The sequence below is a fragment of the Choristoneura fumiferana genome, chromosome 10 (genome assembly GCF_025370935.1).
Source record: "Choristoneura fumiferana chromosome 10, NRCan_CFum_1, whole genome shotgun sequence".
NCBI lineage: Eukaryota > Metazoa > Arthropoda > Insecta > Lepidoptera > Tortricidae > Choristoneura > Choristoneura fumiferana.
The window spans coordinates 3781673-3798841 of record NC_133481.1 but is presented as its reverse complement, the minus strand read 5'-3'; the positions used below and the strand labels follow the sequence as shown (position 1 = coordinate 3798841).

The window sequence follows — 17169 nt, the reverse complement described above, 5'->3', positions numbered from 1 at the left end:
GTACCCTAAGCCAGTATTCAGGTGGGTACTTAACAAACATTATAATAGATATCCGTTTATTTTTTAGAACCCGTTGGTGCTAAAGCCCCTTCCTTTTCGAGTGATTCCAAAGGCAGTATATTTGTAAGAGAGATCGGGAATAGTTTCGCGTTGCTCTGTCAGGCGCAGGCATTTCCTACTCCAGTGTTTAGGTAAGCTAATATTGAATATTCTCTTGCGCAGAGCCAGTGGGTTCCAAACCTCCAACGTTTTCCAATGATTTCACTCTTTCGGCGGTGACGAGACACATGGGTCATGCTTTCGCAATGATGTGCCAAGCACAGGCTTTTCCCTTACCCATCTTCAGGCAAGTATCCAATAAATGTGTAAATTACAATGCATTTCTTTGTATAAATAAAACTCTATTTAGCTATGGTCCCCTGTAAAATGTAGATGTTACATCAGGTAGTTGGTAGGTACATTGTGCAGAGCTCGATTGTTTCAAGGCCCGTTAATTTTCTACCAAGTCCCTATCTCGTCTCTATACATGTAGGTGAAAGTTTTGCACTCCTCTGACAAGCGCAAGCATTTCCAGTTCGAATGTGCAGGCAAATTTAATAGTCAAAATTCTTAACTAACTAGCTGAACATAGTAGTTCCTTATTTCAATATAAACATATCTTCTGTAGAACCAATAGGCGTTAGATCACCGATATTTTCATCGGAATCTATGGAAAGAACCCTTTAGTGTTAAAGCTCCTTCCTTTTCAATTTAGTCAAAGAAATTGACAATAGTTTTACGTTGCTCGGTCTTGTGCATTAAGCTTTCTCTACTCCAGTGTTTAGGTGAGCTAATGTTCCTATTCTCTTGCACAGAGCCGGTGGGTTCCAAGCCACCAAGTTTTTCCGCTGATTCCACTTTATCGGCGGTGATAAGGCACAATGGACTCGCATTTGCAATGATGTGCCAAGCCCAGGCTTTTCCTATACCAGTCTTCAGGCAAGTGTCCAACAAATTAGTTATGAAAAAAACTCTAGCTTTAGCCCCCTGTAAAATGTGGATGTTACATTAAATAGTGGGTAGGTACTAAATCTTTGTTGTTATTGTGTGCAGAGCCCGTCGGTTCCAAGGCCCCTTCATTTTCTACAGAGTCTGATATTTCATCTCTTAAAAGACACGAAGGTGAAAGTTTTGCACTCCTCTGCCAAGCGCAAGCATTTCCAGTTCCAATCTTCAGGCAAGTCTAAGTTCATAATATTCTTAAGGTCGCGAATATAATAGTTCATTATTTCAATATGAACACATCTTCTTTAGAACCGGTGGGCGCTAAATCACCGACGTTTTCATCGGAGTCCATGGGAAGTATATTTAGGAAACGGATTGGACAAGGCTTCGCTCTTCTCTGTCAGGCTCAAAGTTACCCTGCTCCCATTTTTAGGCAAGTACTTATTAAGATTTTTTATATCATTATCAGTCAAATTTTCGAATAACAGAACCCGTTGGCTCCAAAGCTCCCACCTTCTCTACGGACGCGCGTAGTACCTCTTTCGTAAGAACCATCGGGCAAAGCTTCGGATTGTTATGTCAAGCTCAAGCTTTTCCAGTCCCAATATTCAGGCAAGTGTTTTCACTCTTCTTTTAAGTGTATTTAGGTCTTTTGTCAAGATAGAAATTTTAAGCGCCGCATAATTCCGTTTCCCAGAGCCAGTGGGAGCGAAAGCACCGACATTTTCGGGAGACTCTAAGAGTTTTACTTTTATCAAAGAGATAAATCAGCATTTTGCTCTGCTGTGTCAGGCACAGGCGTTTCCTACACCTCTATACAGGCAAGTAGCGTTTCTTAATTAAATCATGTTCGTCTAGACCCCATCGGGAGCGCTGCTCCGAGCATCACTGCGACCCAGAAGCCAACCGTGCAGTTTTCACAAAATTCCTCCTACGCTCTCTTGTGCCCAGCGCAAGGATTTCCTGTGCCTCTTTCAAGGTTCGTTGATTTGATCTTCTTACTCTATTGCAGAGCCTACAAACAAAATAGCTCCGCGCGGTGAAAAGAGCCGCAAATTCGAAGGTGGTCAAATCTTTTTAGTTTCCGTTACCGAGTCAGTATATCTCACTTGCGAAGTATCGGGTTATCCCGCACCATTATTTAGGTAAGTTATATTATTTATAATGACATCTTACGGCTATGTATCTTCTTTGCCCTAACTTTACCTACAAAAAGGTGACATTCCTTATTTGTCCGATACTTTTCCCATAGGTTCTGCAGTTTTTCATGAGATGTGTAGGTTTTCTAAGTCTCCGTCCATTATTACAGAACCGACTAATAAGATTGCGCCTAGAAAAGATTCAACCAAAAACTTCGAGGGTTGGGAAGTATTCGTCGTATCAGAAGGGAACGTAGCATACTTAACATGCCAAGTAGCCGCATACCCTGCGCCCGTTTTTAGGTGAGTGATAGGCAGTGATAGTTTTTGACGAAAGAAAAAATGGGCTAGCGTCGATCAGACGGGAGAAACTTCTATTTGTATGAGACAAAACTTAAGCCTCGTCGGTTCGTTTTGCGTTTTCAATTCTATCACGGCCGGCCGCCGACATCTCACGCATTCATCTATCACGTAGCCTCACCATCCCATTCCAATGTACTGATGTGCGTTGTTATTGCAGTCTGTTGCGGCGGCCCCCCGCCCGCGTGACATGAAGGCGTGACGATCGCGGCCGGCCGCGACCTTACGGTCCCCAGCCAAAGTAATGATCGACCAGCGTAGACACCTGCCGGTAAGTGTCAGGCTGTTCTTGCTTTTATAAAGGCTTTGATCTTTACTTTGTGCTTCGCGCCGTAGCTGCACATAAAAATCGATAATGTGCTTTGTTCACGCGCTTTCGTTATTGTATTTTCATTTTGTAGCCATGTCCGTGGAGGTGGTAGGGTATGAGTATGATTTCTCACGTCAATTGTTAATGTATTTCTCTTTAAGAACCCACGAATAGTATCCCTCCTAAACTGGCTAGTGGTCGGATCCAAGAGTCTGAGTTGGGTGTCGGACAAAAGGGAGCACTTCTTTGTTTGAGTCAAGGGTATCCGGTTCCCGTTTTCAGGTGGGTGACAACGGATATTAGCTTGTAATGTTTTGGTCTTTTACTTCTGTAGAAATTTTACCTCTGAATGTCCGAAGTATAATCTGGTAGCTATACCCTTTCTCTGAACGCATTCTCCTTTGTTGCAGATGGTACAAGTTCATTGATGGCACGACCAGGAAGCAACCTGTTGCGCTTAACGATAGAGTGAAACAAGTTTCTGGAACTTTGATTATCAAGGAAGCTAAAGTTGAGGACTCTGGAAAATACTTGTGCGTGGTCAACAATTCAGTTGGTGGTAAGTACCTACACAATTTGCAATACTTAAATTTAGTCCATTACGTTAAATGTGTTCTTAAATGTAACGTTACCTTGTTATTTCTTTCTTTTAATCAAAAATTAACAAAATTTAACCAAAATTTTCAAGTTAAAACAATTACAGCTAAAACAATCTTCTGATAAATGATCTTCTGATTTCTTCCAAAAATTCCAGGCGAATCTGTAGAAACTGTCCTCACGGTGACTGCTCCCCTCAAAACTTCCGTTGAGCCTGCAACTCAAACTGTCGACTTTGGAAGGCCGGCTGTGTTCACCTGCAAGTACGAAGGAAACCCTGTCAAGACCATCACGTGGCTCAAGGATGGCAAGGACATGCAGCATCACGACCCTCTACTCAGGTAAAAAAATATCATAGCTTAAAAACCAGTGTTCCAGTGTCTGCTTCCTATTTTTTTGGCTAGATTTTAGGCTGACCTTTGCAAAAGTATTTTTTTCCTTCATATGACATGTTTTTATTTTCAATATTTCAGGATTGAATCGGTGAAGAAGGAAGACAAGGGCATGTACCAGTGTTTCATCAGGAATGACCAGGAGAGTGCGGGAGCCAGCGCTGAACTCAAACTTGGCGGACGATGTAAGGCTCACCTCATCCATCAGTATTAAATATTTATATACCTTGACAGTTATAAATATAAAATTTGTGAGATAATAGAACTTAGAACACTCTCAAAACCATTTCACTTTCGTTATTTTGCTCATAATTATTTTAATACCACTCGCTCAGACTACTCGTGACCACGGCCGCCGCTCGACGCAAATTGCAGTCAATTTTGGCCTAAGTGCCTAAACGTCGTGCTTATTTAACAATTGCATTACGTGATTTCAGCGCGAGAGTGGTAGTAATTAAAAAAAAGATGTGGCTTAAAATTCGAAATAAGTACAAGAAAATTAAAATATATAAACGCCAAGATAAGTTAGTTGAATTCCCATTCTGAGAGGAGGCTTGTGCTCAGCAGTGGGATGTATATAGGTTGGGGACGTTCGACAGGGCAGAGAATTGCGCGTTGACCGTATGTGGCGGCTGCCTTTTTGTGACGCCCTGTCGTCCTGCCACTGCCCTAATTTCGTTTAAAACTGTTCTATATTTATCTTTAATATTCCTAATGTTAAAAGCTGAAGTCCTACATTTTGACATAGTATGTAGAGCCGTGGAGGCTCAGTGCTTTGAAGCCAAGCGGCGCAAAGCGGTCGTGTGCTCGCCTCTAGCTCTTGAGTTTTTGGGCAATGTAAAATACTTAAGATTTGAAATTCATTATGAGCTTTTCGGTAAAAGAAAACATCATGCATAACGCCTGCAAAACAATTAAGTGGTCAGTGCGAAGTTCCCAATCCGCAATCGCCCTGCGTGGGATAACTAATGGCCCAAGCCGTCCTTTCTGAGAGAATATCTGTGTCCAGCAAAGGGACTTATACGTGCCGGAGATAAATTAATGAATTCTGAATTTTGAGAAACATAACATTCTCACCACTGACTCTTCTCATTGCAGTCGAGCCCCCTCTAATCCGGCACAGCTTCGGCGAGCAGACCCTCCGCTCCGGCCCCTTCCTCCGACTCAAGTGCGTGGCTTCCGGAAACCCAATTCCTGAGATCACCTGGCTTTTGGACGGAGAGAAGCTGTCCAGTGGAGAACGGCTGCAGATTGGAAGACGCACCGCCGATGGAAACGTTGAATCGCATCTGAACATTTCTTCTGTGCATACCAATGATGGTGGACTGTATTCTTGCATTGCGTCCAGCAAAGTAAGACCTATTTTGAAATATTTTTTTAATTTTTGTGCTCTATCCTGAGCCTATAAAAGCACCTCAAGGTTAGAACAAACTAGTAGTTCTATTATCGTCCTTTGTTTCATGTTAATTTATACTCCTACCATATAAATGTCAATCACTGGAATGGTGCCAAACATTGACGACCAATCCAACACTTATTATGTTATTGAACCTTCTTTGGGTATCCAGACAATACATAACTAACACCTGTTGTTATTTAGAACGATTAGTTGAAAGCAAATAATATATCCAATATCATTACCGATGCTGTAAGTACCGATGACGAAACTATCCAAAAATGATTCAAACCCTCCAACCCTCCCCGATATAAACACTTGACTACTCCTGTGCTGCTCCAACTTTTGGATGGAACGTGTCATGTAAAGAATATGAAAAGATGGAAGCGAATATAAAAATCTATATCACTATTGTGAATCTTTTGTTATTCAATTTTACAGTGCATGGTTTTGTTTGTTGTAAATTTTTATTGATAACTTAATAAATTAATTAAGCAATAAGTATACTAAGTTTGATAAGAGAATAGGTACATAATATGATAATATCAATTTCAGGTGGGCAGCGCATCTCACTCAGCCCGCGTGAACGTGTACGGCCTGCCTTACGTCCGACCCATGAAGAAACGCCCTATCGTCGCCAGCGACACGCTCGTCGCGCACTGCCCCGTCGCCGGATACCCGATCGACTCTATCGTCTGGGAGAGAGACGGACGGTAATCATTCATTCTTCAACTTTTTTTCTTTATGGCAACTAAGATAATTAATTCGACGATACCAGGTGCAGTCCAATAGAGTAGGGAAGGGGTTTTTATTAAATCGTCTTCGCTGTGGATATGGGAAAACAAGAAAATAATATAGATAGCAGAAAAACGCATTTTGTCGAGTTGTCCAAATTGCTCGTCAGTTTCAAATTAGTTACAACAACTAACCTTAGAATTGACAGGTTCACAAGATGACAACCGTATAGTTCTTCCAATATGACATCGTACGAAGTATAATTATCACTAATGGCAAAAACCACTATGGAGCGATCTTCTATCTACCTCTACAATTATGAGGCATAAATAACAATTGAACGAATCCACCCTTGACTCCAGCGTGCTGCCAATCAACCGCAAACAGAAGGTCTTCCCGAACGGAACTCTGGTGATCGAGAACGTGGAACGACTCAGCGACCAGGCCACCTACACCTGCGTCGCCAAGAATTCTCAAGGCTACAGCGCCAGGGGTACCCTTGAACTCCAAGTTATGGGTAAGTTTTGGCCACTTCAAAACAAAGCAGTACGAATTGGCGCGCTTCCTTTGTCACTAAACGCTATATAGCTCCTATAGCTATTTCGGTTAGTGACTGGGAAGAAAATGGCAATCGTGCTGGCTCGTCTTATTGTATGAAAATATGGACTTGTTTGAGCTAAATAACTATTCTGAAAACTTAAAAAAAAAGACATAAATATGTTAAAATAAATTAGTGTTATTGATACATACGGAAAGTATTTTTGACCTTTATTGCCACTTAGTTTACTGAGATTTATTAAGTCTGTACCTATTTAGCTCATACAATATCATCATAGGAAACTAAAATGGAAATGCATTTGGGATATTAATTCTGATTTAAATAATTAACTTTACAAACTCAGCTACCGCGAACACAAATGCATTTCATTGTTTCAAAAGACTTTTTGTCTGACATTATTTTTAAAGAAGAGTCAACCACTCAATAATCAAAGTACACACCTAATTTTTTACGCGGCAAGATTTTATTCAAACCTTAGAAAACGATTTACTTTCTTCTCAAAAACATTAGTTAATCAAAAAATAATAACTCTTAGAAAAAATGTTAAAATAGTCTTTTGTAAAAGTTATCATCAACTAACTAGAAAATTAATGAGTGGAAGGATATCACTAAGTTACCGAAAAGAAAAGTAAAAATGAAATGTTATGAAATAATTAAACTAGATATCTTACAAAACAATAACTTAGTGTCTCTTCTATCTAAAAATTAATGTTGCCCATAATGACTTAATCCGCTCAATTATTTTTTAATTAATATTAAGAATCAATACAGTGTGTTTATGAATACATCTAATGTTAACATAGAGAACCACTTACCTATCATATTTTGGAAACGAAAAAGTTATTATCAGCAGCATTATCTTTGCGTATTTTTGTACTAATGTAATTTTTTACAGATTTTACATCGAAATCATTGAATATTTTATATGTATCGTCTTAGTAAAAGATCAATACACGATCGGAGATGTTTATGCCCGCCAAAGCTACATCGTTTGCCACACACGACTTGCTCTTACGGCCAGATTAAAACGGTGTATAGCGCTCAGCAATACGAGTCATTACAGTGCCGCCACAAATATTACCCTTCGAGTTCGGTGAAGAACCTGCAAACGCTGGCGACATGGCATCCATATCCTGCGCTATTAGCAAAGGCGACCAACCCTTAAATATTTCCTGGTACTTCAACGGGCAATTCCTTTCAAGGAGCAACGACCTCGGAATCGTTATCGTAAATATCAACAAGAAAACGTCGATTCTGAACATAGACTCGGTTAACGGCGTCCACAGGGGCACGTACCACTGTGTGGCGGCCAACTGGGCCGGCTCCGCCAATCACAGCGCCGTGCTCAATGTCAACGGTACACCAATCGGCTTTTCCTTCCTCTAGAGTAGTTCCGCAATTCCTGTAGACATCCCGTTTCAATTGCACGCTCCTCAGTCCCCCCGCAGATAACGCCGTTCGAATTTGGGGAAGAAATCCTGAACGAAGGCGAGACCGCTTCGGTGTCATGCGTGATGAGCAAAGGTGACCTCCCGGTCACATTCACGTGGAGATTCAACGGGGAACAGATCAAACCCCGAAACTCTCTCGGCATCGTCCTCACCACCATCAGCAAGAAAACCTCTATTCTTAACATCGAGTCCGTTAGCTCCGTCCACCGCGGCTCCTACACATGCGAGATCAAAAACGACGCCGGTCAAACTAACCACACCACCCTCCTAAGCGTCAACGGTTCGCTCTTTTCCTTACGTATATTTGATTTGAACATTCGCTTTTTATCACAGTTCCCCCTCAAATCTTACCCTTTGAATTCGGCGAGGAGCCCGCCAACGCCGGTGATACTGCCTCCGTCCAGTGCGTCATGAACAAGGGCGACTTGCCGGCCAACTTCTCCTGGAGTCTAAACGGACGACAGATTTCTAACGGCAAAAACCTAGGCATCGCTATTGGCAGCATGAGTCGGAAGATGTCGATCCTTAACATAGATTCTGTCAACGGCACTCATAGAGGCACTTACGTCTGCCGCGTTGAGAACGCCGCAGGTTCAGCCAATCACAGCGCTGCGTTGGAAGTCAATGGTTCTTTTCCTCGTATTTCTTTACGTAGTTTCTTAGTTGCTAGTTTTGTATGACCTTGATAGTAAATTTTGGCAATAATTCGTTCCATACAGTTTTACCCCAAATCCATCCTTTTACCTTCGGGGACGAGCCAGCTAACGCAGGAGACACGGTTGGCGTTCAGTGCATGGTATCTAAAGGCGATGCTCCGATAAACATTACTTGGCATTTGAACGGGAATCCTTTGAACGATATTAAAGGAATAACAGTCACCAAGATTGGTCATAAATCCAGCAGTCTATCCATTGACTCCGTGGCTTCCGTGCATAGGGGAATGTACACATGCTTAGCTTCAAACCAAGCAGGCCACGCGAACTACTCTAGTGAACTTGCTGTCAATGGTAAATCTTAATCAATTACTTTCCTAGTAGACACACGCCTCTCCCGTCCTTCTTTGCACTGTAATTTTTGCTTAAAATATTATTCAAAAATATTTGTTAATCCTGTTATAGTACTCCCCCAAATCAACCCTTTCACGTTCGGAGACGAGCCAGCCAATGCGGGTGACACGGTTGGATTGCAATGCATGGTAGTCAAAGGAGACGTACCTGTCAACATCACTTGGAGGTTAAACGATAGACCTATTTCGGAGACGCCTGGTATTTCTATTATGAAAATGAGCGCTAAGGCAAGTGGCCTCACCATTGAATCTGTGTCTGCCGTCCATAGAGGAACATATACTTGTTTCGCGCAAAACGCTGCCGGACACACTAATCATTCTGCCGAGCTAGCGGTCAACGGTATACGCTCATAATATTTTCATTACAATTTTTTAACGCTTTGTTTACTTCGGCAATTAAGTTCCTACTCCCTAATATCCACCTAGTAAATGCCCAGTCTAGTTCACAAAACTTTCCTATAGTTGCACCGCAAGTGACTCCGTTCGATTTCGGCGATGACATCCTGAACGCAGGAGAAACGGTCTCCCTCACCTGTACCGTCGGGAAAGGTGACTTGCCTTTAAAGATACATTGGCAACTCAACAACGAGATTTTGAACTCTGGCAATGGAGTGTTTATCAACAGAAATGGGAAAAGAATTTCCGTACTGAGCATAGAGAACGTTCAACATGAACATATCGGCAATTACACCTGTATAGCGGAAAACGACGCAGGCCAGAGTAGCCACAGCGCAGTGCTCAACGTTAATGGTACACTTCACTTCACTTGTATCACTAAAACAATTAAGCTTTTGTTCGCACGACTTCTAAATCCACATGCCTATATTTGTTTTATAACCTTTGTGTTAAGTATGTCCATATCCTTGACAGTGCTCCCTCAAGTAGCACCATTCGACTTCGGGGAAGATACGTATAACGCCGGTGACACCGTGTCTCTGACGTGCACGATCACTAAAGGAGACATGCCGATTGAGATATCTTGGTTGTTTAATGACAAGCCTATGAAAAGCAGCGATGGTGTAGTTATCGCGCGTAGTGGTCGTAAAATATCAATGTTAAGCATCGACTCAATTCAGGGCACCCACAGGGGAAATTACACGTGTGTGGCAAAGAACGATGCGGGCACTGCAGCACATTCTGCTCTCCTTCACGTTAACGGTACCATTTTATGTAGCTTTATATGATCAGATATTAGTTCTTCTTTTCCCATTATTTCCCTTTAGTTGCTCCACAAATTATACCATTTGATTTCGGCGTCGAACCTGCCAGCGACCAGGAACTCGTCGTAGCTATGTGCACAGTCACCAAAGGCGACATGCCTTTATCGATCATGTGGTACTTCAACGGGAAACCTGTTAAGTCGGGGAGTAATGGCATCGTGCTCACGACCACAAAGCGTACCAGCCAACTCACTATAGAAGCGGTCACTCATATAAACCAAGGGAATTATACATGCACCGTCAGCAACCAGGCTGGCACGACCAACCACTCGGCCGAGCTCTATGTTAACGGTACTTGGTAGTGCGTCAAGTAGACTTTTATTCCTATTTTGCACATGCTTTCTGCTGATTCCTCTCCTTTGTTAGTCCCTCCGCAGATAATGCCTTTTGAGTTCGGCGAGGAACCCGTTAATGCTCAAGATATGGTGTTGGTTACTTGCACTGCTCTCAAGGGAGACCAGCCTTTGAAGATTGAATGGTATTTCAATGGCACGCAAGTGAAATCAGGCGATAAAGGAGTAACTCTAATGAATACGAAACGCACGAGCCAATTAAGCATTGAGTCCGTTAGTCATCAGAACCAAGGGTCCTACTCGTGCGTCGTTCGAAACGACGCCGGCTCCGTAAACCACACTGCACAGCTATTAGTTAACGGTACACCCACCTATTAACTCTCCCGTGCCTGAAGCGTATGTAGTAATAGTATGCCTTATTTGTCCTTTCCTACCTCCGTAACTTTGGCGGGTCATAATGGACGTCACGAAACATCGTGGTAAACAGAAAGTAGCTAAGTACACAATTTTCATAAACGGTTTCATGTAAAAAATAATACATCGTTTCAGTGACTCCTTTCAAATTCGACAAAATAAATGATGAAAATCGAGATGGGTTTGAAATAAAGTATCACGTTGCTAAGAGAACTTTTAGTGGAAGAGACAAGAATCCAGCAAGTTGAACATCATGAAGGTTATAAATCCGGGCCACTTTACTATGCCTAGGTCCATACCATAAATTATACGTGCACTGCCTCCAGTATTGTCGCCAGCGCTACTCACCTCACCAATTTTAACATCAAAATTATCATCATTTTGCGGCATTCCATGACAGCTTACTGTGAAAATTACTATGTTCCATTTCATTCGTCTTCAAAATAAAATCAAAAGAAAACTTAGTTGGCTACCACCTATCAGTTCATATGTTTGTGTTACAGTGGCACCTATAATATCACCCTTCGAATTTGATGCGGCAGTATTTTATGGAGAGAGTATTCAAGTTTTGTGCAATGTTCCTAAAGGCGATACACCATTAAATTTGACGTGGTATTTCCGCGATCGTCAGATCCAAAAGCAAGACTCTGTTATCATTACAAAACTCGGGGACAGGAGCTCTCTTTTAGCTATTCCATCAACAACAGAAAAAAACTCTGGAAATTACACTTGCGCAGTTTCCAATGTTGTAGCGAGCACTAATCACACAGCCACATTAAACGTTCAGGGTACACACACTTTCGTAGATTCATTGTTTGTCTGTTGGTTTATTTTTTTGTTATTTCCCTCTCCAGTTCCTCCGCACATTGTCCAATTCGAGGCCGAAGAGCCAGTCTTTGCCGGTGAATCAGTACAATTGACATGCCACGTATCCAAGGGCGATACGCCCCTTACGATTGCATGGAGCTTTCACGGGAAGGAGCTGTCCTCCCACCAAGGGATTACCACGATGAAGATTGGCGAGCGAACGTCGCTTCTGACTATATCTAGCGCGACGGCGAGCCACAGCGGCGAATACTCTTGCCACGCCGCCAACCGCGCCGGCCTGGCTGCCCACTCCGCCTCCGTCAATGTCCACGGTATCCTCCCGCTCCGCCCGCTGACCTCGCTAAACGCACGCCGCACGCTTGCCTAAGTAATAACCTCGGCCTTCTCAATTAACAGTATTGCCACACATAGTTCCCTTCGAGGCGGATGAGTCGGTCTTCGCTGGTGAGACAGTTCAACTCAACTGCCACGTCTCTAAGGGCGACTTACCGCTCGACATCAAGTGGCATTTCTATGGTTACGAAAATACCACATCACAACTCGGCATCATGACGACTAAAATGACCTCGCGCACCTCATTTCTATCAATCGCCGCCGCTACCGCCAGCCATAGTGGCAACTATACCTGCGTAGCTACCAACAACGCCGGCTCTACTAATCATACCACTGTCCTAAATGTTCAGGGTCAGTTTTATTCATTTATCATCATTATGGGTTTTCATGTTCATCACAGCAGCGCATCGGTGTTAGATGTGTCGATAGAATCAGCATGAATTCTATTCACACATCTACAGCGTACGCTTGTTTATCTTCCACCGTTTACTTTGCCATGATTTTATTTCTACCTGTCGTTTTTTTGGTTTGTCTCATACAGTAACACCGAACATTTTGCCATTCGACGTCGACCAATCATTGTTCTCTGGAGAGTCAGTTCAAATGATGTGCCACATATCGAAAGGAGATACTCCTCTAGACATCTATTGGACTTTAAACGGCGAAGCTCTATCGCGGGAGTTAGGAACCTTCTCTAAGGTGGGCGACCGGTCGTCCGTACTGGTGCTGCCATCCGTTACCGGCGCCCACAGCGGGAACTACACGTGTGTGGCCAAGAATCGCGCGGGAATGGCTTCCTACACGACGATACTTAAGATTATTGGTACTATAAAATGTTAGGTTTTTAGGTAGTGTTTTTTTGTTTACCCTCCTTACCACTATCCACGGCAACCACATCTTACAACGATATTTTGAATTCAAGTGGTCCCTCACATTATCCCGTTCGAAGTCGAGGAGCAAATATTCGCCGGAGAGTCTGTCCACCTCACATGTCATGTATCGAAAGGAGATAAACCGCTTCAAATAACTTGGAGCTTCAATGATAAGGAGATTCCGTACCACAATAATATGGGCGTGACGACGACCAAGTTGGGGGAGAAAGCCTCGGTGCTGAGCATTCCGACTGCCATGGGCCAGCACAGCGGCAACTACACCTGCACGGCCAGTAACCGCGCCGGCCGCGCGCACCACGCCGCCCTAGTCAACATCCATGGTACCCACCAGCGACCCTCTACCCGTACAGATGCACGATTAGACTTAACACTAGATTTTTTATTTCCCTTTTTAATTAGTTCCTCCTCACATAATGCCTTTCGAGATAGAAGAATCTGTCTACTATGGAGAATCAGTGCAAATGACTTGCCATGCCAGTAAGGGTGACCGACCGATGACGATCACGTGGACCTTCGAAGGGCAAGATCTGTCAAACGACAACAGCATCAAGACGATCAAAATGGCGGAGCAGACCTCCTTCCTATCCATAGCAGCAGTGACGGGAGCACATAGCGGAAATTACACGTGCATAGCAAAAAATAGAGCCGGAGAGGACAGATACTCCACAGCTCTCCACGTTAAGGGTATTTCTAGTTAACTGTTGCAGCATGCACTTTATAAGTTGCGCTACTAATATTGTACCGTTTTTTTGTCAGTCGTCCCCCACATCAAACCTTTCGAATTGGACGAGGCCGTGTTCGCGGGCGAGTCGGTACATCTCGACTGCCATGTGTCAAAAGGCGACACGCCTTTGAATATAAGTTGGACCTTCCAAGGAGAGCCAGTAATACGCAGGATGGGTGTGGCCACTACAACATTGAGCGCCCGCGTCTCCGTTCTCGATATCCCGACCGCCATGGGCACCAATAGTGGCAACTACACCTGCACGGCGACCAACCGCGCCGGTAGCGCGAGCCACTCTACCCTCCTCAACGTCATCGGTACTGACAAGTTAAGCTTGAGTGATGCGTGCTTTCTGTTCAGTTCCTCCCGTCGTCCAACCCTTCTCATTCGGGGAAGTCGCCATGAATTCCGGCCAAGTAGTGACGGTTCCTTGTTCCGTTATCGAGGGTGACCATCCGCTGCAGCTTCGGTGGCTCTTCGATGACGAACCAATCAAGCCGAGGTCGGGGGCGACCGTGTTCAATATCGGAGAGAGAAGTGCAATCCTTAGTATCGGTTCTGTATCGCACAAACACGCCGGGAACTACACTTGTATCGCGGAAAACGAGGCTGGAATCAGGTCGCATTCCTCCATTCTGATCATTAACGGTGCTTAATCTTCTTCAGAATTTTATATTTTAATTAAGCTTGATTAGCGTTAATTTCATGTCCTTTTACGTTCTGTTATATTTAACGAGTAGGCTAGCGAAGCAAAATTAACCGACGCTATATTCCAGTCCCCCCCAACATTCTACCGTACACGTTCGGCGAGAAGCCCGCAAACTTCGGGGAGTACTTGCAAGCGGCATGCACCGCTAACCTCGGCGACTTACCCATCATTATATCTTGGACCTTCAACGGCCAACTCATATCGCAGCGCAACAACGATTACGTCATCACTAATTCCAAACGGAGTAGCACACTTATAATAGAGTCTGTGGACGCGAAGCATGCTGGTTCTTACGTCTGTATCGGAGAAAATCGTGCGGGCCGTGCATCTCATTCGACCGAACTAGTAGTTTACGGTTAGTTAATTTCCGGTAGTGTACTATTATTTAGTTACTAGATGACGTTTACATTTCAGTTCCTCCCAAGATCGCACCTTTTGCCGCTGGTGACGAACCGGCCTTTCTCGGTGATTACTTTGCGCTCCAGTGCATAATAACACACGGTGATCAGCCAGTCCGCATCGAGTGGACGGTCAACAATAGGTCGGCCGACGCGATCCCCGGCACGCGCGTCAGCACCATCGACCGCCGGAGCAGCGTGCTCACGATAGAGTCGGTGGATGCCAAGCACGCGGGCCTCTATAATTGCACCGCGACTAACGCCGCGGGCACCGCCTCCCACGCCACGGAACTCGTAGTCAAGGGTCCGAACATACACATTTAACTTACCCTCATCATGCATCTTGAATTTCTGTAAAGATTCTGCTTCACTAAAAATTTTGTATTGTCCTAGTTCCACCATTGATAGTGCCGTTCAGTTTCGGTGAAGTGCCCATCAACCCGGGTGACGCGGTGCTCGTACACTGCCTGGCAACCAAAGGAGACCTGCCTCTCGAAATCTCGTGGACATTTAGCAGTGAAACTATAGATTCTAGTCTACACCGAGACATCACGACGACACAGCTCAGTCAGCGAGTTTCCGTATTAAGCATCACCTCTGTGAGCGCGAACCACCAGGGCAACTATACGTGCATCGTTCAGAACGCGGCCGGCCGAGCAGAGCACGTGGCTACGCTCATCGTTAATGGCATGTCCTAAGTACATTAATTATCAAAGATGGTAACAGGGACTAACATCACGGAATAGTGCCTTCGAATGACCTATATACACCGGCACCGCTCTATCCGTCACTTATCACACCAGTCGCTAACACGCCTGCAATCGATCGATCTAACTCCGAAATTTCTATGGTTGTTCGCAGTACTGCCACGTATAGTTCCATTTTCGTTTGAGACACCACTATTCGCGGGACAGGCGACACAAGTCACTTGTTTAGTGTCGGAGGGAGACCAGCCTCTCGACATTCAGTGGTACTTCGAAGGGCAGTCTTTGAAAGAAAACCCCACCGTGTCGGCCACTAAAATAGGGCAGAGAGCCTCATTGCTCCTGATCGATCCGGCGGGGTGGTCAAACAGCGGATCATACACTTGTCTCGCGCGCAATGCCGCTGGCTTCTCCAACTATACCGCCTCGCTCGAAGTTCACGGTATAATATGCATTCCTAGCACGAATGAGCTTTGCATACCTTTCTAGTTCCAATATCGTTCGCTTATAGTTTAAAATATATAGAGCGATATACAACGATTACTCACAATCTTGATGTGATTGAAGGTTTTTCCACCTTTTAATAAATTCAAGTGAATGTTGCCAACTTATGCACAATGTAGATGTATCGGATTTACACAATTGCTGCAATGTCGTGGATCATGGAGTAGGATGTTGGATGTCGTCAGTAGGAACCGGCAGCGGCTATCATCGACGAACCTCTCTTCTTCCCCTCCTCGCATCTCTTATTATTTTCCCTCCTTCTCCTTGGGTTCCTGTCTGTATTTTCTGTTTATTCATTTTATTGCAGTATTTGCCTTTTGGGTTGGTGCTATACGGCTTGGCTTATTAACAATTCCGTTGAAATTAATTTGCGATGACGTGTGCTTCAGGAAAATATAAGAATGCGTTAGTAAGTGGTCTATCTAGCAGTTTCGTTTGCTATTTAGATGATATTAGTTAACACGTCAAGCAATTAATTTCATGGATGAAGTGCTTTTTGTTTGCCTTATGCTATATTATAAAATTAAGTTATTTTTTTATTTGTCCAGTTATTCAATTCTGTTTGTAGTTAGCTGCTTCAGTGTTACATTAATTTGCGTCATTGGTGTGCTTAAAGTTATAAATCAAGCAGAAAGCTTCTAAAGCAATTCATGGTATGCTGGCGATTTAAACGACTAGCAGCATATTTTCTAATGTCTTTATATCAAAACTCACAAGGCTAATGCTTTCTTAGCGACATATATTCAAATGATTAGTTAAAATAATATTTCTGAATGAATAGAAGCTTTTTGCAATGTACATTGAGCTATTGCTTATTGAATCATTGTGATTCAATTCTCAGTAACAATTCGCAATGATATACGATGTCCCCTGTATGATTTTGTTCACACAACTAAATATTACCTAAATCACAGTATTGTACCTATGAGCTTTAAAAGTTAATTTCAAGCGAAATAAAATCCAAAAATTGTAAATATAGATATGTTCAGTATTTAGACTATTAGAGTTGTGTGAGCAAGTTCAGATCGAAGTTCATTAAATGAAATATCTGAACTTAGTTTCAATTTACACTTATTTTCGTAAAAAGATGCTCTGTTTTAAATTAGCAATACGTTCCGAATTCACTTTTATCAGTTGATTTTAACGTAAACATGAAACAT

General features: G+C 43.4%; 1 protein-coding gene across 50 annotated transcripts in view; it reads left to right on the top strand.

The window, feature by feature from the left end:
* Window positions 1–17169, top strand: part of Dscam1 (Down syndrome cell adhesion molecule 1) — a gene marked incomplete in the record, with an annotated part of 80655 nt that overhangs the window by 38351 nt on the left and 25135 nt on the right. For 8 of the 50 annotated variants that reach the window (XM_074093080.1, XM_074093087.1, XM_074093093.1 and 5 more), the window contains 7 exon segments: window positions 3204–3352; window positions 3548–3731; window positions 3864–3967; window positions 4881–5134; window positions 5734–5891; window positions 6276–6430; window positions 8643–8930. In XM_074093080.1, the coding sequence (XP_073949181.1) occupies window positions 3204–3352; window positions 3548–3731; window positions 3864–3967; window positions 4881–5134; window positions 5734–5891; window positions 6276–6430; window positions 8643–8930 (1292 nt within the window). 50 annotated transcript variants of the gene reach the window in all.